The sequence below is a fragment of the Penicillium cosmopolitanum genome (assembly GCF_028827165.1).
Source record: "Penicillium cosmopolitanum strain IBT 29677 chromosome Unknown utg000009l:1.0-9042332.0:1.0-9050551.0, whole genome shotgun sequence".
Taxonomy (NCBI): domain Eukaryota; kingdom Fungi; phylum Ascomycota; class Eurotiomycetes; order Eurotiales; family Aspergillaceae; genus Penicillium; species Penicillium cosmopolitanum.
In genome coordinates this window covers 6,624,803-6,649,360 of record NW_026622679.1, presented here as the reverse complement: position 1 = coordinate 6,649,360, position 24,558 = coordinate 6,624,803, and the positions used below count along the sequence as shown (strand labels likewise).

At 48.8% G+C, this 24,558-nt stretch overlaps 10 protein-coding genes across 10 annotated transcripts; 7 read left to right on the top strand and 3 right to left on the bottom strand.

The window, feature by feature from the left end:
• Positions 1-460: 460 nt before the first annotated feature.
• On the top strand, positions 461-1,783 carry N7509_010570 (putative oxalate/formate antiporter; the record flags this gene model as incomplete). The annotated part of the gene is made up of 3 exons (XM_056635207.1): positions 461-671; positions 733-825; positions 876-1,783. The coding sequence occupies 3 exons, from the start codon at positions 461-463 to the stop codon at positions 1,781-1,783; spliced, it is 1,212 nt and encodes a 403-aa protein (XP_056485827.1).
• A 1,717-nt stretch (positions 1,784-3,500) lies between these two features.
• On the top strand, positions 3,501-5,066 carry N7509_010569 (M20 family metallo-hydrolase; the record flags this gene model as incomplete). Its single annotated transcript, XM_056635206.1, has 4 exons — positions 3,501-3,667; positions 3,727-4,044; positions 4,098-4,915; positions 4,975-5,066. 4 exons carry the CDS (start codon positions 3,501-3,503, stop codon positions 5,064-5,066), a joined length of 1,395 nt encoding a protein of 464 aa, XP_056485826.1.
• A 687-nt stretch (positions 5,067-5,753) lies between these two features.
• N7509_010568 (putative diaminopropionate ammonia-lyase) lies at positions 5,754-8,024 on the top strand (the record flags this gene model as incomplete). Its single annotated transcript, XM_056635205.1, has 1 exon — positions 5,754-8,024. One exon carries the CDS (start codon positions 5,754-5,756, stop codon positions 8,022-8,024), a length of 2,271 nt encoding a protein of 756 aa, XP_056485825.1.
• A 118-nt stretch (positions 8,025-8,142) lies between these two features.
• N7509_010567 (sialidase family protein) lies at positions 8,143-9,483 on the bottom strand (the record flags this gene model as incomplete). Its single annotated transcript, XM_056635204.1, has 4 exons — positions 8,143-8,574; positions 8,636-8,684; positions 8,736-8,852; positions 8,912-9,483. The coding sequence occupies 4 exons, from the start codon at positions 9,481-9,483 to the stop codon at positions 8,143-8,145; spliced, it is 1,170 nt and encodes a 389-aa protein (XP_056485824.1).
• A 1,377-nt stretch (positions 9,484-10,860) lies between these two features.
• Positions 10,861-13,497, top strand: N7509_010566 (alpha-L-rhamnosidase; the record flags this gene model as incomplete). Its single annotated transcript, XM_056635203.1, has 5 exons — positions 10,861-10,946; positions 11,002-11,665; positions 11,722-11,986; positions 12,039-12,125; positions 12,245-13,497. 5 exons carry the CDS (start codon positions 10,861-10,863, stop codon positions 13,495-13,497), a joined length of 2,355 nt encoding a protein of 784 aa, XP_056485823.1.
• A 644-nt stretch (positions 13,498-14,141) lies between these two features.
• Positions 14,142-14,818, bottom strand: N7509_010565 (uncharacterized protein; the record flags this gene model as incomplete). The annotated part of the gene is made up of 3 exons (XM_056635202.1): positions 14,142-14,570; positions 14,649-14,763; positions 14,784-14,818. 3 exons carry the CDS (start codon positions 14,816-14,818, stop codon positions 14,142-14,144), a joined length of 579 nt encoding a protein of 192 aa, XP_056485822.1.
• Positions 14,819-14,852: 34 nt separating this feature from the next.
• N7509_010564 (uncharacterized protein) lies at positions 14,853-15,035 on the top strand (the record flags this gene model as incomplete). Its single annotated transcript, XM_056635201.1, has 1 exon — positions 14,853-15,035. The coding sequence occupies one exon, from the start codon at positions 14,853-14,855 to the stop codon at positions 15,033-15,035; it is 183 nt and encodes a 60-aa protein (XP_056485821.1).
• Positions 15,036-16,541: 1,506 nt separating this feature from the next.
• N7509_010563 (uncharacterized protein) lies at positions 16,542-16,727 on the top strand (the record flags this gene model as incomplete). Its single annotated transcript, XM_056635200.1, has 1 exon — positions 16,542-16,727. One exon carries the CDS (start codon positions 16,542-16,544, stop codon positions 16,725-16,727), a length of 186 nt encoding a protein of 61 aa, XP_056485820.1.
• Positions 16,728-17,249: 522 nt separating this feature from the next.
• On the bottom strand, positions 17,250-18,227 carry N7509_010562 (uncharacterized protein; the record flags this gene model as incomplete). The annotated part of the gene is made up of 3 exons (XM_056635199.1): positions 17,250-17,610; positions 17,654-17,996; positions 18,092-18,227. 3 exons carry the CDS (start codon positions 18,225-18,227, stop codon positions 17,250-17,252), a joined length of 840 nt encoding a protein of 279 aa, XP_056485819.1.
• A 1,518-nt stretch (positions 18,228-19,745) lies between these two features.
• N7509_010561 (C2 domain protein) lies at positions 19,746-23,667 on the top strand (the record flags this gene model as incomplete). The annotated part of the gene is made up of 5 exons (XM_056635198.1): positions 19,746-20,090; positions 20,148-20,183; positions 20,248-20,622; positions 20,680-22,167; positions 22,234-23,667. 5 exons carry the CDS (start codon positions 19,746-19,748, stop codon positions 23,665-23,667), a joined length of 3,678 nt encoding a protein of 1,225 aa, XP_056485818.1.
• Between the last annotated feature and the right edge of the window lie 891 nt (positions 23,668-24,558).

Genomic DNA, 24,558 nt, shown 5'->3' with positions numbered 1-24,558 from the left:
CTTTCTTGAAGACAACGATCTACCTGAAGAACAGAGAGATGAATGATATAACGTGATGATAATTCTGGTCAATCAGACGTCGCCTTCGCCGGCCGTTTTTAACTGTCGCCGGATTAGCAATCAATTGGGCGGCGGATCATCCAATGAGCGATCAGTTTCGCCGAACCATAACCCCAACTACAATATCTTGTCCATGAAAAAATGTTACGACCGACATAAATGCTTCGGGCCGAAGGGTTCACCGAGTTAGTCTTCAATAAGCGATTTCATAAGCTGTCTGACAATATGTTTGCGAGGTTTATAGACTTGCCAATCCCCTCTACTTAGAGTGGTGAAAGAAATACCTGTGCAATTTCTTAACTGCCACTCTAGATCATGCTAGACCAGGAAGCCCCGCATGCCAAAGGCAGAATCGAAAACTCGACGACTCTTTTTGAAGAACTGCAAGCTTCTCCCGATAATGACGACTATCCCGAAGGGGGGGTGGAAAGCATGGTCGGTTGTGCTCGGGGCATGGTGTGCCATGATTCCTTCCATGGGGTTATTAAATAGCCTCGGGATTCTTCACGCATGGACCAGCACACATCAACTTAAAGATTATTCAGAATCCAGTATTGGTTGGATATTTGGCGCTTATGGCTTCTTTCTATACTTTGCAGGGGCCCAAGCGGGTAGGTGACAGTCCATTTAGCGTTGCATGGTTTGGTTTTTGTGCTAACCATACATGGCCAGGACCAATTTTTGATGCATATGGGCCGAACTATGTCATCATACCTGGTTCGTTCGGCATGGTGATAGCTCTTATATGTTTCAGCTTCAGCGAAGGTATGCTGCCTTCAAATAATATTCTTATGAATAGCTTCTAACAACTACAGAATACTACCAAATATTCCTTTCCTTCAGCGTGCTCGGAGGTCTTTCAGCTTGCACACTCTTCACTCCAGCTGTTTCGGCAGTTGGTCATTGGTTCAATTTGCGAAGAGGTTATGCTACAGGAATTGCGTGCACGGCGGGCGGCATAGGAGGCGTAGTGTTTCCCCTGATAATCCTCTTCGTGGCCCCTAAGATAGGATTCCCGTGGGCGATCCGAATCATTGCACTGTTCTGTGTCGTCATGTGTACATTGGCGTGTCTTCTCTTGAAGACTAGGCTACCGGCAAACCTCAAATCCGGTGCTATGGTCGATTTTCGCGCCTTGAAAGATCCCCACTATGCTGTCACTACTGTCGCGGTTTTCCTGGTGGAATTTGCCGTCTTTATACCTATCACGTATATTGCATCGTATGCCATCCATGTTGGAGTCGGCGACACGATCTCATACCTACTCATCGCCTTCCTGAACTTGGGAGCTATCCCTGGGCGCTTTTTCCCCGGCTTGATAGCCGACCGCTTGGGTCGTTTCAATGTTATGGTGCTGACATCATTTGTCTGTGCCATCTTGACTCTCGCACTGTGGCTGAAATCAGGCGACAATCTCGCCGCGATCATCTGCTACGCTGTGTTGTTTGGCTTCTGGAGTGGAGCAGCAATCAGTTTGACGCCAGTATGTATCTCTCAGGTCTGCGCCACGCAGGATTACGGTAAAAGAAATGGAACCACGTTCACGATCGTCAGCATTGGAACCCTTACTGGAATCCCCATTGCAGGGGCGATCCAGCAGCGTGACGGAGGAGAATACGACGATCTGATCATATTTGGCGGTGTCCTTTATCTTTCGGCTGCAATAGCATTTGCTATAGCTAGAGGCGTTTGCCGTGGATGGTCTTTAAAGACAATATTCTAGAATAGACTTAGAAACCCAAGAATGAACCATGGAGCTTCCAGGGCAAGGAGAGAGAGAGCGAGAGATGACGAGTATGTGCTAATTAATAGTCGTACCTTATTGACATGTCGCATCGTATTCAGCCACCGATGAGATGCCGTTAGGTAACAATTTCCTCGCCCATCTTTCCTTTTCACAAAGACAGCGCCTATTAAGGAAGGTTGAGACTATGGCCCGATCGTGGCAGATGAGCGGGTCGCCAATCACAAGGCGATGCCCTGATCGGTGAAGGTGCTCGACCCTATTTCCCACGGGAAATTAAATACAATGCTTAGATTTACTAGCGATCGAGGATGAAATCGGCGAAGATTCGATCACCGATAGGGAATTTGGTGGCCAGGGGCATGGACTTCGGCGTCCGCCGACATACTTCTGTGTCACACAGGATCCACCCAACGTCACCTTCATTTGCCGATCTAAATCAACAGACTGAAAATAGCTTTCCGGGGAAGGTATATGAAAGGGCCAGGTTCCCCGGATTTTTGAGAAAAAGATCAAACTGCGTTCTGTATCTCAAGAAAAACTAGAGATTTCAACTTGAAGTTCACCGTGACAACACAAGAACAATATCTATCAAGATAGTATATCAAGTCTTGGCAACCATTTCGTGCCAATAACAGATCCAAACCACACACCAAAAATGTCTGGACAAGATGATACCAAGAGTCTGAAGGAGAAGGTGCTGTCAATTTTGCCAACACACGACTCCTCCAGGACGAAAGAATTCGATAACCAATCCGAGAGAACATTTGAGTAAGGTGTTCGCGATTTTCGTGACGTCATGTCCTCTAACCCGTCACAGTGATGCATCTTCTAAAGGTTCAAGGCCGAGGGCAACAAGTCAGACAGCGCCGATTCCTTACAACGGTATTCTTGCACCTAGAGAGACCCATTCAGAAATATTGACCATTCCCAGGAGATCAGTGCTTTGGCAGTTGCTGCCGCGGCAAAGGGTATGCCAAATAAGGCGTTCAATGGAGGATTTTGGATGTCTTTTGTGGGAAGGAATGATATATCGGAGTTCTTATTTGTTTCGGGCAACTTTTATTCATGACTTGGGCTACTTGGGTTACTATGGATGTGTTAGGAGGATTTATTCGGCTGGTCTGTACCTACTACACTCAAGGTTGTATCAACATTCGCTATACCACCGTGACGATTGTCAAATTGAACATCAACACCTTTTTTCAAAGTACAACGAAGAGCTTCAGAAATTATAATCCCTACAGAAATTTAGATATAGTGATTCAAATGCAGCCCATTCCATTGGCTCATGAGGGTTGGGACAGAATGAAGAAATTTAGAATTTCGCAGATGTCGCGGGAAGGCGCCCGAGCCGAATGGGTCCGCTTTTGACGTCTCCGCCATTCACTTTCGATGTTGGCCGAGTCCATCGGAAAGTACTACTCGCTGCTTCTATTCAACCAGCTTGGGCCTAGAGGTTGTCTTCCTTTCTCTATCCACTCTCTGTCAGAAGAAGGCGTTTGTCAGGTCCTATTTGCCCCTCGTTAGACGTTTGACGACCCGACGGTCTGCCAGTGTCACTCACTCTCGGCCAGATATATAAAACAACCTTGGAACCAAGCCTGGTTGCCCAGGTGTCCATATCGTCACGCTCCATATTACTTCCTTCCTACTGGGTACATTTTTCTACCCCGTCACATCTCACGTCTGCATAATGTACGGAGTAACGCGCACGACACGCGCCTTGCGCTTCAATGCGACCCGGGCATTTTCATCCGCCCCTCGAGTTCATGCCCCAGCAGCGCTCAAAATCAATGCCGATCGGCTTTGGGAGACTTTGCATCAGACTTGTGAATGGGGTGCAGCTCATCGTTATGGCGAGTATGTGTTGTGATTCATACTCGGTTATACCTATCGACAAACCACTTACAAGAATACAGGAACCCAACTGATACAGGCATGGCTCGATTGACTCTGAATGATGACGATGCACGTGTGCGACGTTGGTTTGCCGATGAAGTTCAGAAATTGGGATGCACTCTCTCAGTTGACCAGATGGGTAATATGTTTGCTCGGAAATCTGGCAGTCTGAAGTCTTCGGCCCCAATGATTGCAATGGGAAGTCATCTCGACACTCAGCCTCGTGGTGGTCGTTATGATGGTATCTTGGGTGTAATGGCTGCATTGGAGGTCCTGCGCACGATGAAGGAGAACAATTTTGAGACTAATTACGATGTCGGCGTGGTAAACTGGACAAAGTATGTTCTGGCTGATATTTAGTCTTTGCAACTTTTGCTGATTTGAGACACAGCGAGGAAGGAGCGCGCTTCCCCAAGTCCATGTGCTCCTCAGGAGTTTGGGCCGGCGCCATTCCTATTCAAAAGGCATGGGATCTCCGCGATATTCACAACCCCGATGTGTCTCTCAAGTCCGAGCTTGAAAGACACGGGTATCTTGGTGATTTGGAATGCTCATCAAAGGGATACCCCCTTGGAGCACATTTCGAGCTTCACATCGAGCAAGGTCCTATTCTTCCAGCTAACGATTGCAAAATTGGTATCGTCCAGGGAGCTCAGGGATACAGATGGTTGACTTTCACCATCCAAGGCAAAGATGCCCACACAGGAACTACGCCTCTTGCTAACCGTCACGACCCCTTGCTTGCGGCATCCCGAATGATCGCCGCCTCAAATGACATTGCTATGAAACACGATGCCCTGGCCTCCACCGGTATCCTTAGAGTTCCTTCAAACGCTTCTACGAATACGATTGCCACTGAAGTCACCTTTACTCTTGACATTCGCCATCCGGATGATAGTGTCGTTCATATCGTTCAGGACGAGTGCCTCAAGGCATTCGAGGCTATCGCCTTACAAGATGGAAAAGGAGTAACGTATAATTGGACTCTCGACACAGACTCCCCTGCTGTCAAATTTGACAATGACTGCATTTCCTCTATCAAGGCAGCCGCAGACCACATTGTCGGCCCCCAGAAGTCGATCTTGATGACTAGTGGGGCTGGCCATGACAGTGTCTATACCAGCAAGCACTGCCCAACTGCCATGATTTTCATCCCTTGCAAGGATGGCGTTAGCCACCACCTACGGAGTATTCCACCCATGAAGATTGGTAAGTGTACCACGATCCCGCGCAACCTAAGAATTTTTCGATACTAATATCTTTATTAGTGCCATTGGTACTCAAGCTCTACTTGAGTCAGTTGTGCATTTTGATCAATCCCGTGCAAACGAGAGCCGCGGGATTTAATGGCGAAACATAAAGAGCAACCATTCTTCCAAATATCAAGCGATCTTATATAGCTAAAGACTAGAAAATCTGATAGAGCAATTATTTGTTTGTGAAAGGCCCAAAAAGAATGTTTCCCCGGTGTAAATTTATATGTGATTATTAGACACCATAGCGTAGTACTTGAAAACAGAGGAAAATTGAAGAGACAAACCACCCCATAAGGCAGGCGACCAAAGCCCTCACTTTATTAAGGTCTAGCATGGATGCACAGTCTTTCCCGAGGTCCCTCTGCTTCACATTTCTCTCCTTCCGTATGTCGTCTCTCTTCATAATTTTCTAGATGTGACAAATATTTTGCCTACCAGATACTACTAGTAGCAAACCTTGAGGAAAATTTGAATACGCCCTGAGATACTTGAACTTGAATGAGCGACGGACTAAAGGGTGTTTAAAGAAGGCGTCCTTGTCATCAAAATAAGCCCAAAATATTCTTATCCGAACTATCGCCATCCACGGTTATGAAAGGGGATTTTTCTTGTGGCGAGCTCCACCCCGTCATGTTACCAGAAGGCGTGTGTGTAGTGGGATGTCGCTGAAAGGCTTTCCCCACCACGCCGAACGTCCCGCGACCGTCGTCAAATTTAATTGATTAACAAGCCCCTCGCCTGGTGGTGGAATTCAGTAGCAAAATACACGACACGGTCGGTATTCATTCGCTATGACTTCTAGACGACCAATCTATTTGAACCCCGCTGCCGCAGATGAGCGCTTCCGTCTTGCGCTGCCCGCCGGCGTAGCTGAGTTCCACCAATCGCTTCCCAACTATGCGCCAACTCCGCTAGTGTCTCTCCCCGAGGTTGCGACTGAATTGGGCATTCGAGCGGTACTTGTCAAGGATGAGAGTAATCGCTTCGGACTTCCCTCTTTCAAGGTTCTGGGTGCTTCGTGGGGCTGTTTCCGGGCTGTCGCGCAAGAGCTTGGACTGCCTCCTACCGTCAACCTTGATCAGCTCTCGATTGAGGCTAAGAAAAACTCAATTGCATTGGTGACAGCATCGGAGGGTAATCATGGACGAGCAGTTGCATTCATGGCGCGCTTGCTGGGAATCAGTGCCCAGATCTTCGTGTCCTGCTCCATGCCGGAAGCCACAATCAAGCTGATTTCTTCGGAGGGTGCCCAGGTCGTTGTCGTGCAGGGGTCTTATGATGATGCAGTGCAAGAGGCATCGAATCGCGGATGCCAGGAAAAAAGTACGCTGTTGATTCAAGATACCGCATTTGAAGGATATGAGCAAGTTCCCTCTTGGATTGTGGAGGGATACTCGACCATGATGAACGAAGTTGAGAAACAAGCATCCGAAATGGATCTCCTTCCCAATGTGATGATCACTCCGGTTGGTGTGGGTAGCCTTGCCCATGCTGTGGCCAAATATTGCAAGTCTCGAGAAACACCTTTATCCGTTGTCGCAGTTGAGCCCGACTCTGCTCCCTGTCTATCAGCAAGTTTGCAGGCCGGCAAGTCAATTACCGTCAGAACCCCATCTACCATCATGAACGGTATGAACTGTGGGACTGTTTCTTCTACCGCTTGGCCGGACTTGCAGCGACTTGTTGATGCCTCCGTCACAGTTTCATCCTACGAAAGCCACCGTGCTGTGCAGTATCTGACATCAAAGTCGGTCCCGGCTGGTCCTTGTGGTGGTGCCTCCCTTGCTGCTCTTCGGCATTTGATAACAGACCAAGATGCCTCATTCTTGGACAAAGACTCTGTTGTGGTGCTTCTGAGCACAGAAGGTGCCCGCGAGTACCCTGTCCCTCGAGACGTGTCCGGCGAGGATTCCGTGGCACTAACCCAGACACTCACCCAAATCAACTCATCGAATCCCACGCTTTCAGTGGAAGATGGTGTAGGAGAGAGTGAGATTGCTGATTACCTTGAGGCCTGGTTTGCTCATCGTGATATCGAATATCATCGCGTAGAGGCAGTTCCTGGACGGCCTTCAATTGTCGGTGTTCTCCGTGGAAGTGGAGGCGGGAAATCGTTGATGTTCAATGGCCACATTGATACTGTCAGTCTCACAAGTTACGAGGCAGATCCCCTTTCAGGAACTATCCAGATGAAAAACGAACAGGAGGCGGTATTTGGACGAGGCTGCCTTGACATGAAGGGCGGCCTAGCGGCGGCACTTGCCGCTGTTGCATTGATCAAAGCCAGTGGCCAGGTGCCCCGTGGTGATATTATCATTGCTGCTGTTTCGGATGAAGAAGATGCTTCTCAAGGAACCCGGGATATACTGGCCGCTGGATGGAGGGCAGATGCAGCAGTTGTTGCGGAACCAACTTCTCATGTCATTGCCACAGCTCACAAGGGCTTTGTGTGGGCAGAAGTCGATATCCTGGGAGTCGCAGCTCATGGATCCGATCCAGTTTCTGGCGAGGACGCAATTCTTCAGTCATGGCGTTTCTTACAAGCACTTGAGCAGTATCAAGCCAAGCTGCCTGTTGACGACCTTCTGGGTCAAGGATCGATGCATTGTGGTTTGATTAAAGGTGGCCAGGAACCTTCTTCTTACCCTGGAAAATGCACGATTACCATCGAGTTTCGTACCGTTCCGTCACAAACTGAAGAGTCCATCATTGGCGATTTATCTATGATGCTTCGAAAGATCAGCTGGGACGCACCGAGCTTTAAATACACCGAGCCACGCGTCACAATGTCTCGTCCGACCCAAAAGCTAGACATCAACCATCCCTTCGTACAGAAGGCGATCGCCTGTGGAACCACTGTCTTCGGTCACAACAACAAACCTGTAGTCCAGAGCATGCCTTTTTGGTGCGATGCAGCTTTCCTTGGTCAAGCTGGAATTCCGTCAATTGTCTTTGGTCCTTCCGGCGAGGGCCTACACGCGAAAGAAGAATGGGTTTACGTCGATAGCTTGCGACAGATGGATGAGATTTATACCCTTCTAGCTCTGGAATTCTGCTCATAGACACGAGAATCTTCAATATATGCAGCTTCGCAAATTGCCATTGGGGGATTGTTGAATAATCATTTCATCTAGACATCGAAACTTCTAATGCTATCCAAAAGTTCTACTATGGCGGCATTCAAAGCACATCCTTCAAGTCCATCACTGTGGCGGTAACCGTGTTACTAGTTCCAGACAAGACACCTGCTCCGTTCACGAGCAGATAGCGTCCATTGCTACCCTCCAAGACTCGGAGTGAACGTGTGTAGCTGTGTCCCTCGGGTGACTCGATCTCTGTCCATTCGCCGTCGCCCAGGTTCTTGTTGATGAAGAGAGTACTCTGCGTTCCTGAACTAGCAATGAGAGTTCCATGCTTGCCACCATACGGGGTCCACACAACATATGGAGAAGAAGTGGGCTTCGTGCCACTTGACACAATAAGCTTATGGTGCTCAGCCGATAGGAAATCCTCGGGGTTAGAAGCGATGCGGTAGTAGAGGGGGAACGAATAAGATGACGTGTTAAAGAAAGAGCCGTATTCGTAAATGTAGAAATATTTGCCGTTCGGTAGCTAGAAACATGTCAGTATTTTTGTTCAATATTTCATTCTCATGAGAGTCATTTTTTCTTACCTTTGTCACAATGGGCATACCTGGTCGATCGGTATAAGTAGGGTAGGCGCTGACGAGCTGTTAGTAAACCTTTGGGGGTGAGAGGCTTCATCATTCTTACACATCGTCGACAACATCTCCCCATTTCTTTAGGTCGTTTGAAACTTGGTGGACCAACTTTTGTCCATATGTTGCATTATCTCTTTGATCAGAGTAGTAGCAAATCAACTTGCCGTTGCTGTCGAGTAGCTAATTTAGAAGAAAGCCAAAATGATGACCAAGGGGCGAAAAACTTACTGGGCAAGCAAGAAGGGCTCCCAAACCGGCGTTAATCCGTTGTCTGGAATGGCCTCTCCACCAGCTGCGATGTGGCTCACAAACTTCCAGGTCAGGCCATCATCATTCGAAGCGTACAAATCAATATTCGTAGAGGAAAGATCAGTTGGAATGCTACTCCCGGCCAAGAGCAAAGTGCCTGCCTTGAAAGAGCCAATGCGCTCCGGCAGGTAATACAAGAACGGTTGATAGCGGAGGCCGAATTTATTAGCGGTATCCTGGACCTTGGAGATCTCTTTCCAAGTCTTGCCGTAGTCCTTCGAGCGGTAGATGGGGAAGTAGACCAGAGGCGGCTCCGGAGAGTAATTCTCCCACGTCGCAAGAAGATCGCCGTTGGGAAGCTGTTCATTGCGTGCATAGAGTGTCCTTGGAATATTGTAGTCGGAAGGGGGTGAGAAGATGGTCACATTGTCAACGGCACTTGGAGACTTGGAGTGAGAGATGGTTGCGGCATGCACCGTCGCGGCGAGCGCCAACACATTGAGAAACTTCATAGCCACAAGAGTGCGTTCCAGAGATTGAAAGTAGAACATTTGTTTTATTTTCTTTCATTCTTACTGGGATTCATTGATGTGGCTTTTAAATCTTCAAATTTGAGAGTACTATCGTCAACCCACTATGCGACTCCGATCATCCCACCGGAATTGTCCTGATTGTAGACGAAGCCAAGGCTAATTCCGGTAAAGTCTAGTTTAGCAACTCATTTTCCATCAATCGCCAACGAGAAAGGTGCGCCATAGTAAACGCCTTGGCAAAGAGCCCCTCCCTTGAAAAGAAATTAGCGAGCTCGCGCGTGTTTTCTTTCGGCATTTTTCCCTGTATTCTTCCAACTCGATCTAGTTCGATTTCCTTTACAAACTCTTCATCGACCTCCGAGCAGAAAACAATAACAGGCCAAACATCGCATATAGTGTAACAAATACTACAGTAAATGTGTGGAGTCATATCTTAATAAAGTCACAAAACCATAATAAAACATCTAGCTGCAAAAGGGTCCGACTCCTGCCAGGCAGCAGTGCTTTACTGCCAAACTGTTCTCATCGCATGGTTCAACTCTCGCTCCCAGCCCCTCTTGTCCCGATTTCTTCAGCGTTGCCCAGCAATTTCCCCGCAATTACCCCGACACGCCATTGCGCCCACCTCGGGCACGTCACATTCACAGCCCGCAATCATTGCATTATTTGAGATATCTGATTTACCAATTCTATGCTAGAGATACATATAGAGTGACACGGTGCATACTCTTGCGAGGGTCAATTGTTTCTACATCTTGCTGGGCTTCCTTCTCGGTTTGTCCGAGTCTGCACTTTCTATTAGTCTTCGGTCAACCTTTGCTTGCTAGTTAAACCATATCATTCATTCCTTCATATGAGGGTCTGTAAGTATCAATTGTTCTTCGTGGAAGATTAATCGTAGAAGTCGACAATTTAACTCTTCTCATGCTCAAAATTGTAAATCGCTTCGATTTCTAAGCTTCATGACGGTTCTCGGCATGGTGATTCTCGGAATTGCCGACCGGAATGTGGGGAGGGTTTGTTGACCTGATCCACCTCCACCTCCCTCTGACTTCATTTTGCTGATCAGTCGGGATAGAGAGCCATTTCAAGACTATAAGTAAAGCGGTAGCTGAAATATATCTCGTTCAATTACGCAGAAAAGTGGTACCACTCGTGCGTAGTAAATCATTGGTTGTGAAGCAATTGTCGAAAATCGCCAAAAATCGCGTAACATTTAGACGATCTTCTACTTTTAAAATGTATGTATAAATGGAATTACCTCGGTGAAAGATCACCCAAACTCCACATTTACCAAGATCTCTGCGTATGAAATCATGGTTTAAAGGGGGATCCATGCCTTGGAAACCCCTGTCCCTGGTCAGCCCCAGGGTCTTCAACCAAGATCAGCTGGCGATGAAGTTCAAATCTATTCTAGGCGTATATGCCTGGAGTCAAAGTTTTCTTTCGCTTTCTGAGGCTGCAGCTGTGAGCCATTCACAGTGAGTTTGATGATCCTTCCGAACTTCGATTGCTATGGAAAGCTGACATTCCTAGTGATTTCACTCCGAAGTCATTCATTACAGCGGAAGAAGTAAAATGGCCAGAGAGCCTTTCTTCAACTCTAATTCTCAACTCCGAGTCCCCCGTTGCAACCATTGACTATGGCACAGAGGTTGCTGGGTTTCCGTTTTTTGAAATAAGCAGAATAGATGGCCCGGTACAGATTGAAGTGAAGTATAGTGAACCGTACCATGGGCTGCAGCACCCATGGGGAGATGGGCCTTACACTTTCTCAACCGGCCTCTCCAACGCGTTTCGAGTTGAAACCTTCAATATCACCAAGACTGGAAAGCTACAATCTCCTTTGATACAGGGCGGCCAGCGATGGCAGTCTATTCGTTTGATTGCCGGACAGAGTGTTTCATTCACTCGTGTTGGATTCGTACCCACCGTTAGCGACATCGATCCCGAGAAATATCCAAGCCAATTTCATAGTGACAATAAATTATTCAATGAAATTTGGAAGCTCGGGGCAAAAGCAGCTGGCCTCGCATGTCTCGAGAAAGGAACACAGGGCCCGGTTTGGACAATCGATCCTGCGCAGGGTGCATTGGTGCAGGGTATGAGGGCTTCGCCAAACTTCGAAACCGGATCGTTTGAAAACTACACCCTACAATTTGAGACAAAAATTGAAAGAGCTGGTTTATGGTGGACAGTGGTAGGCATCTCTTTCGCTATGTTTGGCCATTCTAGTGCTCACCTTTGCGGGAATAGGCCCAACCTATGACATACGGATCTGGGCTTCAGCTTTTACTCACAGGAGAGCTGCCCAAGGAGACTACATTTGCAAATATTAATACAACCCTCACCCCCGCGAACAGCATTCTATTAGCAAAAGGATACGGCTTTGTCAACCAAACAACCCTTGACACACTTCTACTCGATACATTTACCGTGCCATTTGATGTGCATGAAAAAGAATGGTACAATATTACCACCATTCTCTCGGGTGGAGATCGCATTTCTGTTCAGATAAATGGTGAGAAGATATTTGATGTTTCGCTTGGTGATTACTATACAGGGGGGTTCAGTTCCACTTAATGGTGCCATTGGGTTTGGCGCTTACCAAGACCAATCCGCATGGGTTCGCAATGCCAGACTCTATGACAGCGCGAATGGTACGCTATTATACAAAGACAATCTACGCGATAAGGGAGCATCTGCTCGATATGGAAATCAAGCGAATGTTGCGACCGTATGCTGGACGGGCCTAAACGTGACCGCATGATCTGGCTAGGAGACTTTTACCACACCTCCCGCATTATTGGCGCGAGCAGCTCTCAGTTCGATCGGTCACGAGACACGCTTTCTTTTCTTCTGGATACCCAGGCCCCTAATGGGGAGTTGAGCTATGCGGCTAGTATGGGATACGACCCATCGACCACCATTGATGCATTCACTACCGGAGGAAAATACCCTGCTTTGGAGGACTACCAGATGCTTGGATTCTTGGGCTTCTACCACACCATTAAGCAGTCGAACGATCTTCAATACGCCGCTAAAACATGGCCTAAATGGCAGAAGCAGCTTGGATGGCTACTTACGACGGTGAATTCTACTGATGGGTTGGTTGATCTGGATAGCGCCTTTGTGGGTGCCAATTCAGGTGGCTCGGCTGTGAGCTGCCTTGCGGTTGAAGCACTCAACGGTGCTTCTGAGGTCGCTGCAGCACTGGGCCACAGCTCCGATGAACTCAAATATAAGATATCCGCGCAAATGCTGGCTCATTCCATCAACAAGCACCTCTGGAATGATAATCTGGGCTCATATTCAGCAAGCCGATCGTCACACCAGGACTTCGGTGTCTCCGATATCGCTTGGTGCATCACTTCTGGAGTCGCTAATTCAACACAGAAGTCGAAGATGGTGTCTACTAAAGTCCTGGGAGAGCTCAAACTCGGACCGGGCTACAAAGCAGACACCACTGTTAGTGCTTCAGATCCACTCGTGTCGATTTCCCCCAACACAAACGGCTTTTTATTGCCTGCACTTTTCATGAGTAACGCCTCCACTACCGCTAAAGATCTTCTGGTCTCGGTATGGGGACCAATGCTTCACAAGATGGGCGAAGCAGGCATTGGTAACGACACCACGTCCACAGGCGCCAGCTGGGAGTATCTCGCGCTTGATAAATCACCTGGTTTATCACTCTTCACGAGTCTCGGCCATCCGTGGGGCGGAGCAGCGACTTATGTTCTAACCGAGTGGGCCACCGGCCTGCGACCAGCCAGTGGCCCTGCAGGCTTTGGATATAATGAGTGGCTCTTGGCGCCAGAAACCGGCGTAGAGATGGGGTTAAAGAAGTCGAGTGCGAAGGTGGTTACGGGATCAGGAGAAACTTTGTCAGTTTCATGGGAGCTTACTAGTACATCCGAGTCCCTTCGTGTAAATATCGATGCACCTCAGGGTACCACGGGAACTGTCCAGTTTCGTGGAAGTTTGAAAACATTTGTTGGTGGGAAGAGACAGTCGACTATACTTCCATTCTAGATAGTTTTACTCACGGAGAGACCACAAAGTCCGGGATATAAGTATCAATTCATGAGATTCAAAAATAGCCTACTCTAATCTAATAACCTGTCGTATCTACAGCCATCAATTGGAGTTTGTTAGGTTCTATGGCACGAAATCGATTCTGAACTTGGGTCCCGAGATGTAGTCAAGGCCTGGTAAATGTTGAGAATACGTTGGACGAAGCACCGGTTATCCAGTGGTCAAGATGCCTCCGTAAGTGAAAAGCAGTTGTAAATGCCCGTCACAAAAGCTAACCTGCCCTAAGCTCCCATTCATAGGACAGGTGGATACCCGGGTTCGAATCCCGGCCGGTGCATTGCTTTTTTTTTTTTGGCTTTCGCAACCAAGTCAAACTAGTCAACCGTCAGGGTCGTTTCAAAAAGTAATTGAACGAGTCCGGCCCCTTTGCGTACCATATCTTGTCACGCTGATCACAGGCACCCAGTACTGAATGCCTTTTTATATACCCTTCAATAGCCTGCAATGTCGTACCCATTTCCGAGCTTCACGTAGACCCATTCGCCGACTTTGAAGGTTAACCTCTGATGGCGTCGGTCGTAATAGTCCTTCATGAACATCGCCACGAAAGCAAGGGACTGTTTTTACCTTTTTGCGGTGGACTATACGTTTGTTGATAGGGGAGGGAGTTGGAGCGAGTCCGCAGCTGTGAAGTTGTAGTAATGCTTTGGCCCGTTATCAGTCGGGTTGGGCATAGAACCAAGCGCAGGACACGAGTATGAATCAGAGCCTTCCCCTCGACTCCTTCTTTTTTGGGGCGGAGGCTGCTCAATATCGGTGCGGGAAAGCCACACAATGCGATGCCGTTTCAATGCATCCGGGCGAGACAATGGTTTGCTGCAATGGGTGCACGTAAGTGCGGCTGCTTTGTCCTCTTCGGTAGCATACCCGGGGTGCCTGTTACGTTGGTGGAAAATAACATGCATGCGAGTGCGGAAAGTTTCACCACAGCCCTCTACAGGGCATATGTGCTTTCGGTCTTCCGCTTCAACCTCAAAGTCTTGATTGCGATGATAGCTTATCTTGGTTGCCTGTGAAGTCTTACAAAAGTAAGCTGAGGGATACTTACTCGATTGAAACCTTGGAAAGATAGGAGTATAATAAATTACCATAGATGCTCCGTTGGACTTCAGCTCTTTCCTCAGCTTGAAGAGACGGAAGAATTTGACGAATGTCAATGTCGAACAGAAGAATTCAACATCTTCATTCTCTTCATCGAGATCTCTGAAAAAGACTTGTCGAACTTGTGAAATGTCGACGTCAAAGAATCGCTTGACATCGTCCTGAATGTCGTAGTTTTCAACATATCACTCATGACTCTTCCAGCTGGCTTGCGGTTGTGGTTTTATTGTGTGTGGCTGCTTTTCCAGCCTGCTCAAGTGATTCCTTGGGCTCGTCAGACTCCGCTTGTGGGTGTTGAAGGAACCCAGATTGGTCGTCAGACTATCCCAGCCCCGAAGAACGAAGAACGCGTTGCTCACGGTGAGCTTGTCTGATATAACTGTACGTGGGATAGTATGTGAAGGGAAGAAGGCATGAATGCAGCGATACGTGTAGTAGTGAGAAGGTGAGGACAGAAAATGGAAGCTACTACTGCCCAGGTGAAAACATGCTGACTAGGAAACGACAACCCTGCAAGTCCGCGAGCACCTGCTCATTTGAGGGCAGGATTTTGGCAAAGCTATGACTGAACACGTAATCTACCGTGAGGGAATCGGTGTAGCCATAAAGTCTCGGAGCTTCGTGATACTTCGTGTTCACGCTTCCGCGTCATAGACACCATTGCTGAGTATAAAACTGGATAGGATGCCAAGTAGCATAATTTATACATCTCTAATACCTTTGATATACGAGGCCAGTACTGACATCTAGCGCAACTAACTAAGTACTTATTGACACTGAATATGGGTATTCTAAAGCTATTTACCCATACAATAGTCTGTGCCCAACTTTGTATAGAGAACAGTAGTGGTAATTTGGGGTGCGCCGCCCTGGCAGGAGCACTGGGTCGATTGCGGCTACCGAGGCCGTACTTGACCGTCCGGTCGTGATAATCAAGAAGCAGTTTAAAAAACAGTTGGACTTTTCTTTTCCTGTTCCTTTCCTTGCATCCCTCAAGGAGCGCAGCATATACCCCTTTCGGGCGAAGTGATGTAAGCTAGAAACAATCGAGTATAGCGCCGCGCAGATCTTCATTAGGCGGAGAGGATTATTGTTCAGCTTCCCTTCTTTAATTCATTATTTGCTTTCCTAACTAGCTGCGATATACTACTTAGTACTCAACATATGATTCTTTCACCTCTGCTAGATCAGTCGGAACTAAAAAATTACTGTGGGAAAGCCGCACAGCCACCGGTGGGGGCCGTTCAGGTGGCCAGTAACCTAGTCGAACCCACGTTTGTCGGAGCATTATTCGCCATTAAGCGTAGTGGGTCTTCACAGCGCTAGATGCTGCCGAATCTATGTTACCGCGATTGAATTTAGCAAGGCTCTGCAAGGGGAACCCCGAAGCTCCGAAGTATGAATCAACCCAGCTCGAAACCACTCTTGGAAACGATTTGACATTCTTGAGAGCTTACTGGCTTCGGATCACTCACGCCAAGAAACGGCGTGCCCGTGACCCATAGCCTTTTTAATCGCATCTAAACTCTCATTGGACCCTCTTCCGAGATAGGAGCGGACCATATAGTTGTTCAAGATATAGCACGAGGCTGAGGTTAAGGTACCATAGCCATAAGCGCGCAACTCCTGTTCAACGGTCACCCTTTGGGTGGTATCTATTCCCAATCGAGTGAAATGAAGCACAAAAATGCCCCCGCATGAGTCCTTCAGGCGTCGGCCTGTGCTAGTATCAGCTTGCCTCGATCTATTGTCCCATGAAGACAAACAGGACGGACTCATTTCTATATAAGATGCAATGGATCTCAATTCCCAATTATTCTTATGGTCATTTATCTGAACAATTCTTCTCAAGTTCTCAAGCTCCTTCTTATTTCGTAACCATGATACTTGGCGCAACCCCACTGGAACTACTCGGCGTGAACACAGCCGATGCCGGACGATATAACCCGAATATAACCTCGCCAGCTCCTCAGGCGGAATCCTCGCCAAATAATAAGGCCGAGCCGTTGTCACCCAGAATGAAAACCGAATATGAGCCCAAGAAATCTGCAAAAAAAGATGACTAGCCCCAAGGTGAAGTCCTCGCCGAGCTAGAGCCATACTGGTTTCATGTTGTCGATACCACGTCAACTTTCGGGACTTCTTCAAAGATGTGTGCTTTATGGGAAATGAATATTTGGTAAGCTCGCCAATTCCAAATTTCGCACCTGTCATAGACTTATATTGGATGCTATTGGTGCTGCATAGATGAATGCGTTGGTACGTTGGTCTTGGAAATCCTTCACCAAGCCCAGTCAACGAGAGGAATTGGGAATCAAAAGACCCAGGAACTATATATGGCTATAGGGAATATCTAGTAGTAGGTTTGAATCTTACTGTCTTCGTCACCTCTTCATGTATACATCGGAAGCATAGCCAGTGCATGGTAACAATTGACTTCAGAGGACCCCGAACACTTTGAAGTAGCTGTAATGGCTGCCATAGATGACTGGTGCATTATCTACGGTTTGTAGAACGGTCAGTACGAGGTCCACCAGGCACACGTTTGTAAAATGAAATTTCGTCCATTCGTTGTAGTCTTAAATATTTCATCCAACAGTCTGCCACTCTTGGGTATACCAAGCTCCCATGCCCAACGCAAACAGCACAAGGCTACCATCTCGCACCACATCCTTAAAGAGCTGAATAACCATGCCAATCCCACCTTGTTTCGCACTCGTCAAAGCCCGACCGCTTGTCAGGAGTACCTCTCCGGTGACGAAAATCAGGAATGGGTTTTGTGCCGTGGCGGGTTTTGGGGGCGGGCTGCCGAATGTCGCAACTGACGCTCCGATGATGAACAATAGGTAGACCGCGACTCCGATCGCAAAGACTATGTGCAGGCCCTTCCAGAGACGGGTGGCTTTCTGTTCCCGCTCTGTCGGCTGTTGGGTCGCTGCACCGAGCATGCTGGCGAGGAAAGGTGGGAGCCCAAGGGCAGATGCGATCGCACCTGGGTTGAGGCCGGGTTGTTCTTGGCCAGGCATGGCGCCAGGAGGAGCACCAGCACCCGGGGGGAGGTCCGTTAGGATCCCCAGGCATGGCACCCAATAGTGAGTTGAGTAGTTTGATGGTAGGGTCCTCCATATCATCGCCCTGCTGGCCCTGTTGGCCCTGGCCTTGTTCGGGGGCCGATTGCCGAAGCATAGCGCGGAAAGCTTCTTGTTGTGCTTGGAGGGTCTCGTCGGACGGCATGTTCATGTTGGGTTGCGGTGATGGCGAAGGTCGATTTTGCGGCACTGGCGAGGGCGAAGGGGAGACGGCGAGCTGTGGGGATGGTGAGGCATCTTCGTGAACTGTGATTAATGACAGCCAAGTTAGTAGTGTGAAGGCCAACGTGCGGTGAGTTCGCTTGCGAAGAGATCACTTCACCAACAGACGTAGATCATACCTGACTGCGGAGTGCGACCACTCAAGCTGGTGATCTTGTCAAGGCGTGCTGAGCCTCCCTCCTTGATTTTGGCTTCACGACGCTCTCGTCGCAGACGAGAAGCCCGCTGGGCTGGCGATTCCTCTGGTGTCGACATAGGGAAAGTCTTCAAGTGTCTCGCAGAGGTGCGGTGGTCAACTCTGATGTCCGGTATAAGCGCGAGCGGAGAAGATGCTCTCCCAAGGTTGTGTCCATCGGTGGTTATGGTGGTGGGTCCGAGTGTGGGCACCGTGGCAGTCCCGTGGTGATAAGAAACCTGACCCGATTATCATTATCAACTGCCACACACAGGGAGAACCTACGTACCTTAAGGTACCCTAGGGAGACTGTAATCCATCCAGCGAGGTTTCTTCATATAGAAGCTAGTTCAACCAAAATAGTGTTGAACTTCGTGGTGGCAGACCTACTGTAATCCTCGCATACTAAGTATTTAATAGTCTACATTGATGATAGAGTTCAAGTTCGAAATATTCTTTCCAAGGTTGTTTGTACATTAGTCGTGAAAATCGCTATACCATCACAGGAATTGTAGTGATAGCGATCACCTTACTAGTATTCGTCCTGCCGATCGGTATTTATCATCGTCTCATGAACTAATATGACATCGCCAACCTGCCGGCCACTGGATTGAAAGAAAGATCATCACAGATCACCCCTGTGATTAACTAGTCTACCCTCAATTGATCATCCAATAAATGTTTGGTCGGTGTAACAGACCTGATTCAGGGCGCTATCTGATCGCATTGATCGACAGTTCAACCTATTCGTTAGTTCACTGACTAAGTACCGCTGCTACGCGGCCGAGCCTCCAAGAGCGAGTTTGACTTTATGGAAGGGCATAATCTCAAGGATCCCCATGGTTTGGGGATATCCCCCGAATGTTGGACTTGAATTGAAGCCATACATAAACCAAGGCGTAAGCTCCGCGGTGACATCATGGCTTGGATCTCTCGTGAGCTTCGGAGATAGTCAGTCTATCGCACCGATCGCTTCGACAATCAACGTACATATGTTTAAGCTGACTCCTTTCTTCAAATGCATGACGATTAAAATGGCGACGGGGGAGTGAATTATAACTGTGCTGCTTGTGATATTCAGCAAGTTTCAAGTTAGAAGACCAAAACTTGCTGAAATGAGCTCCAGTCTTTGCCAAGAGTGGGATTCCGCCGCTGTGGACGGAGAGAGCAACAGCACAGCAATAAATGTGGGGAAATCAACCTTCCATTGGGGCTAGGTTGCAGATCTCGAATTGGTCGTGAATTAACTCCAATTAAATGACAGGTTCGAGAGTGTACATCCAGTACCAAGAGGTAGCGTCATTGCAATTCCCGGGTTCTGCCCGATGACGTCGTTCCGGGGAGAGCTTCCCAGCTCCAAAGATCTCGGCCTCTTTGCACTGCACACAACTCTTTTTTTTTTCTTCTTAATTTCTTAATTTCAACATCTCTGTAACAAATTATACCGCTCCTCCAACTGCAGTGCAAACGGGGGTACTGTGAGAAACCCCCCCGCTTCCCAATTCGATATTCAACGTTTGCACATACCTACGACCTCCAGCACCAGGTAACTGTACCACCTAACGCACAACGATTTTGCGAGAAGGCCAGCCTTAATAATGGCTAGCAATGGCCATGAAACCGAATCCCCGCAGAGACACCGTATAGGTGAACACTGGAGCGGTGCAAACCCCGTTCCCACGGTCCAGAAGTTCGTCGAGCATCTCGACAGAGAGAAGAAGGAGCGAGACCTTCGCATTGACCAGGAGAATAAATCCAAACAAGAACGAGAGCGCAAGATTCAAGAACTTGGACATGATGATGAACAAGGGGATGTTTCTGCACATAAGGCACGGGAAGTGTCCCAGGCCAAGACCCGGATGGTGACCGATCCCACCACCGGTCGCGAAATTGGAGTGGAAGACCAGGATGAGACATCTATGGATGCTGTCAAGAATCCAACTGTGAGCAGAGGAATACTCAGGCTTATACTGGGGTCTCTTAACTGACAGAATATCTAGCTGACGGTTCCTAATGCGAACCTCGGACAACCAACCGTGAGTGATCGTCATCAAAGCTCTAGGATACAAACAAGCAGTGTGAACTGATGGTACAACGCAGGACGTCAAAACCAGCCATGACCAAGAATTTTCGGAGTATAAGGAAAATCAAGATATCACAGCGCCCCCAGATCCCATCGCCGAGGGCACAACATCCGATGTCCCAATCCGCGGAGAGAAAACGAACGTGCTATTCCACCCTACTCCGACTATATCATACAAGCCGATGTTTGACCAACTAGAGAGACGTGGAATGGGGCTTTGTATTGGAATCCCATTAGCAATTATCTTTCTCGGTCGGTTTTTCGGAGGATCGCTGCTAGGACTTATCCCCCTGGCCGCGTGCATCGCAAGCGGCGTTTGGCTATGGGTGCAGCAGGTGATTAGAAGTGGCAGAGATATGGAATGGCATAGCGAGCAGCTTCGCGGAGAGACCGTAATTTCCCCCCAAATCCAACCCTTCTCTTACCAGATGGATAACTAATGGCAATAGGCTACTGCGAATCTTCTCCCCGAATCGGTCGAATGGATGAACAGTTTCCTCAGCGTGGTCTGGGGTCTTGTCAACCCAGACATGCTCATACCAATGGCTGATACAATTGAAGACATCATGCAAGCGTCCGCGCCCAGCGTCGTGGAGAACGTCCGCATTGCCGAAATTGACCAGGGAAATAATTCCCTCCGCATTCTGAGCATGCGTGCTCTTCCCGATGACCATGTGGAGAATCTGAAGCAAAATATCCACGAGGAGAATATCAAAAATAAAGATCCCCAAGAAGCTGCCGCTGCAGAGGAAGGTGGTAGTTACTATAACATGGAAGCTTCATTTGCGTATCACGCCAAGCCGACGGGCTCAAGTGCGTCCTCCAAAGCCCGTAACATGCATATGCAAATTGTGTTCTACTTGGGTGTTCGAGGACTTTTCGGAGTTCCTTTCCCTGTATTCGTCGAGCTTACCGAATTGGTCGGGACGGTTCGACTTCGTCTTCAGATGACCCCCGAGCCGCCTTTCGCGAAGGAACTGACCTTCAGCTTGGTCGGTATCCCTCATGTGAAGGCAGCTTGCGTGCCTATGCTCAAAAGAGGGGTGAATATCCTCAATCTGCCTCTCATCTCGAATTTCGTGAACTACGCCATCGGGGCCGCTTGCGCCATGTTCGCTGCGCCTAAATCCATGACGATGGATCTGAGCATGTTGCTGAAGGGTGACGACATCCACAAAGATACCCTGGCTTTGGGTGTTATGTGGATTCGTATCCACCGGGCAATCGGCTTGAGCAAGCAGGATCGCCGTGGCAGTGAGGGCGGCGGTAGTGATCCGTACATCAACCTGTCCTTCTCCAAATATGGAAAACCTATGTACTGCACACGAGTCATTACCGACGACCTGAATCCGATGTGGGAAGAGACTGCTGCTCTACTTGTGACGCCAGAGTTGATTAAAGCGGACGAAAACCTCAGCATTGAACTCTGGGATTCGGACCGTAACACGGCGGACGATGTTGTCGGAAAGGTCGAGCTGCCCATCCGTGAAATGCTTCAGCACCCTGGTCGCATGTTTCCCCAGATCTCCAAGCTCCAGGGCCTTGACGAGGGCAGTGAGATGCCTGGCCAGCTGCACTGGGAGGTGGGATACTTCGGGAAGCCCAAGCTGCGGCCAGAGCTACGCACGGATGGTAAAAAGAAGGACCTCCCAGAGAACCTCAAGGGAAATCCTACGTTCGAAGATGAAAAGGGAAGCATCAACAGCGAGGAAGAAGATGCCGTTATGCACACACCTCCCGACCCGATCTGGCCGAGCGGTATTGTGCATATCGTCGTGCATCAGATTGTGAATCTCCAACTCGCCAACATCAAGGGTAGCGACGGAAACCGGAAGGGCAAGGAGTACGAGCCTGCTAAACCATTTGGTGAAAACACCGAGGAGCAGGGCGACGAGCTTCCTACGAGTTACTGCAAGATCCTGCTGAATGATCAGCTGGTAAGTGCCTTTTTTAAACCCGACTCGCCCGCTCATCACGCTAACAATCCCTCTCTTTTTTTTCAGATCTACCGTACACGTCCCAAGGCCGTGAGCTCTAAACCCATATTTAACGCCGGAACCGAACGTTTTGTTCGCGATTGGCGATCTGCCGTGGTTACTGTTACTGTTCGAGACCAGAGATACCGCGAGCACGATCCAATCCTCGGCGTCGTCCCTCTCAAGCTGTCCGACATCTTCCAGACAAGCTCCCAGGTTACGCGATGGTACCCACTGGATGGTGGTGTCGGGTTTGGACGTATTCGCCTCTCTCTTCTTTTCCGACATGTCGAGACGAAGCTTCCCCCGGCCATGCTCGGCTGGGACGTTGGCACCTTTGAATTTGTGGCCGACAAGGTGGTCGCAAAGGGATTCGGGCGCCAGTCGAAGATCAAGCTGCGCACCGGTGGGAGCGTTGGCAAGATCGGTCGGGCAGCTTGCAAGCTTGAAGGAAGCGACGTGGTCTACGATACATCTGACGAGAGCTACCGCGATTCATTGCGTCTGCCCGTCAAGCATCGGTATAGGTCACCCGTCGTCTTCGAGTTCCATAGCCAGGGCAAGCGTAGCGCGACAGCATATGCTATTCTCTGGTTGCAGCATCTAGTCGACAACGAGGATACTGATATTGATATCCCCATCTGGACGACAAAATCCGGCCCGCGCCTGACGCAGAACTATGTCACAGAGAAGAACTGGAAGGCCAAGGAAGTCCCTGGTCTCGAAGATCTCACCGAAGTTGGAAGACTCCAATTCCGCTGCAAATTTTCGCCGGGCATCGACGAGTCACACGAGCGCTTCGTTGTCGACAATGATTCACGCGAGACCTTCGAGACGTGGGAAGCATGCATGGCGCAAGGTGTGCGGTCCCGCACCGTCGAAAAGGATGTCCCCGAGGAAGTCCAGCAGAAGCACGAAAAATCGCTCATCGAGGGTAGGGATGTTCTCAAACAGGCTGATCCAGCGGAGCGTCGTCGCTGGCTTGATCGTGAAGGACACGATTGGAGCGGTGCCTTTGGTCAAGATCCGCGCGCCTACACAGACTCCCTCGGACGAAAAGTGGCAGAGCCTGGTCGTGATACTCCTCCCCATGACCCAGTGACTCCCCCGCCTCTCAAAGGCCAGCCAAATCCCAGGCGGAAGGATGGGGCTGGTGAGGCAGAGGCAGTTAACGGGGGAAATGGTGAGCTATCGGATGAGTCGTCAGACTCGGAAAGCGAGGAGCTCTCCCGCGGTCCTTCGACAATCAGCCATACAGCCGAGGCCTCCTCGTCGAAAGCCAGCATGTCTCAGACCGAAGAGTCTAACCGACGTAGTGATCAGCGACAACAGCGGGGCTTAATGCAGTGGCGTCCAGCACGCAATGCGGTCTTCGTGAAGGACGAGGCCAAGTTTGCATTGAACAAAATAAAGAAAAAGGTTGGCGTCGGGGGGGTTGACTGGCCGAGAGCCGGACGTTGAGACTGAGACTTGAGTGCATATCTAGTAAATACATGTTTTGGAAGGGTCTTGGGGGTTTCGGGATGATTATATTATGGCGTTGGTCGGCGCATATACGTGATTTACTTACTACGAAATGCTATATTATGATACTAAGTACCTACTTTTCATTTCGATAGTACGCTAACTCCGAGTATCCCTAGTGCGTCACAGCTCGATAGGTAGTATATGCGGTTGATATCTTGAATATACAGTTCTACTTCCCAGAACAACCTAAGTATTGTGGCAAGGATACCTTCAAGTTGAAATGAAGAAAGAGGTTTTTGATTCCGTTATATGGTGCCTGCAATAGACAAAGCATCAATTAACTACCATCCCCCTTGTTCTATTCAACTGGTAGAGCTCGTTAAATCAAGAGGACGCCCACAAAATCTCTCGCTCATTCAGAGTCGTGAGAGCATTGCCCACCAAAGCGCGACAAACAGGCTTACCAACATCTTAAAGCAGTATGTTCATTTGCTTCAATTAGTTGACATCAACAAAGACCACTTGACCATTTTATTTATATTTGTCAACATGACCGCATCTCGCCCCAGAACCGCCGGGGGACCTCTGTAGTTGGGGGGTAGCCAAAGGATTCTTTCATCGCCTCTAATGACGCACTCCCCGCCAGAGTATAGGGCTGGTCGTGACAGTTCTGAGTCTGCCGACGTGATCAGAACGCCGGAATCCAGTGTATGGCCCCTGGTCCGTCTTGAAGTAGAAGCAAACGGATGAGATTTGGTACCCTTTACTAAACGGTATTGCTTGCTGGAAAGTCCAAGTGGCAGTATCCCAAAGCTCCATTTCTTTTTTGTCATTGGCCAAAGCACAAGTCTTGCCGTCCTTGGAAAATTAGTAGAGACCACCATT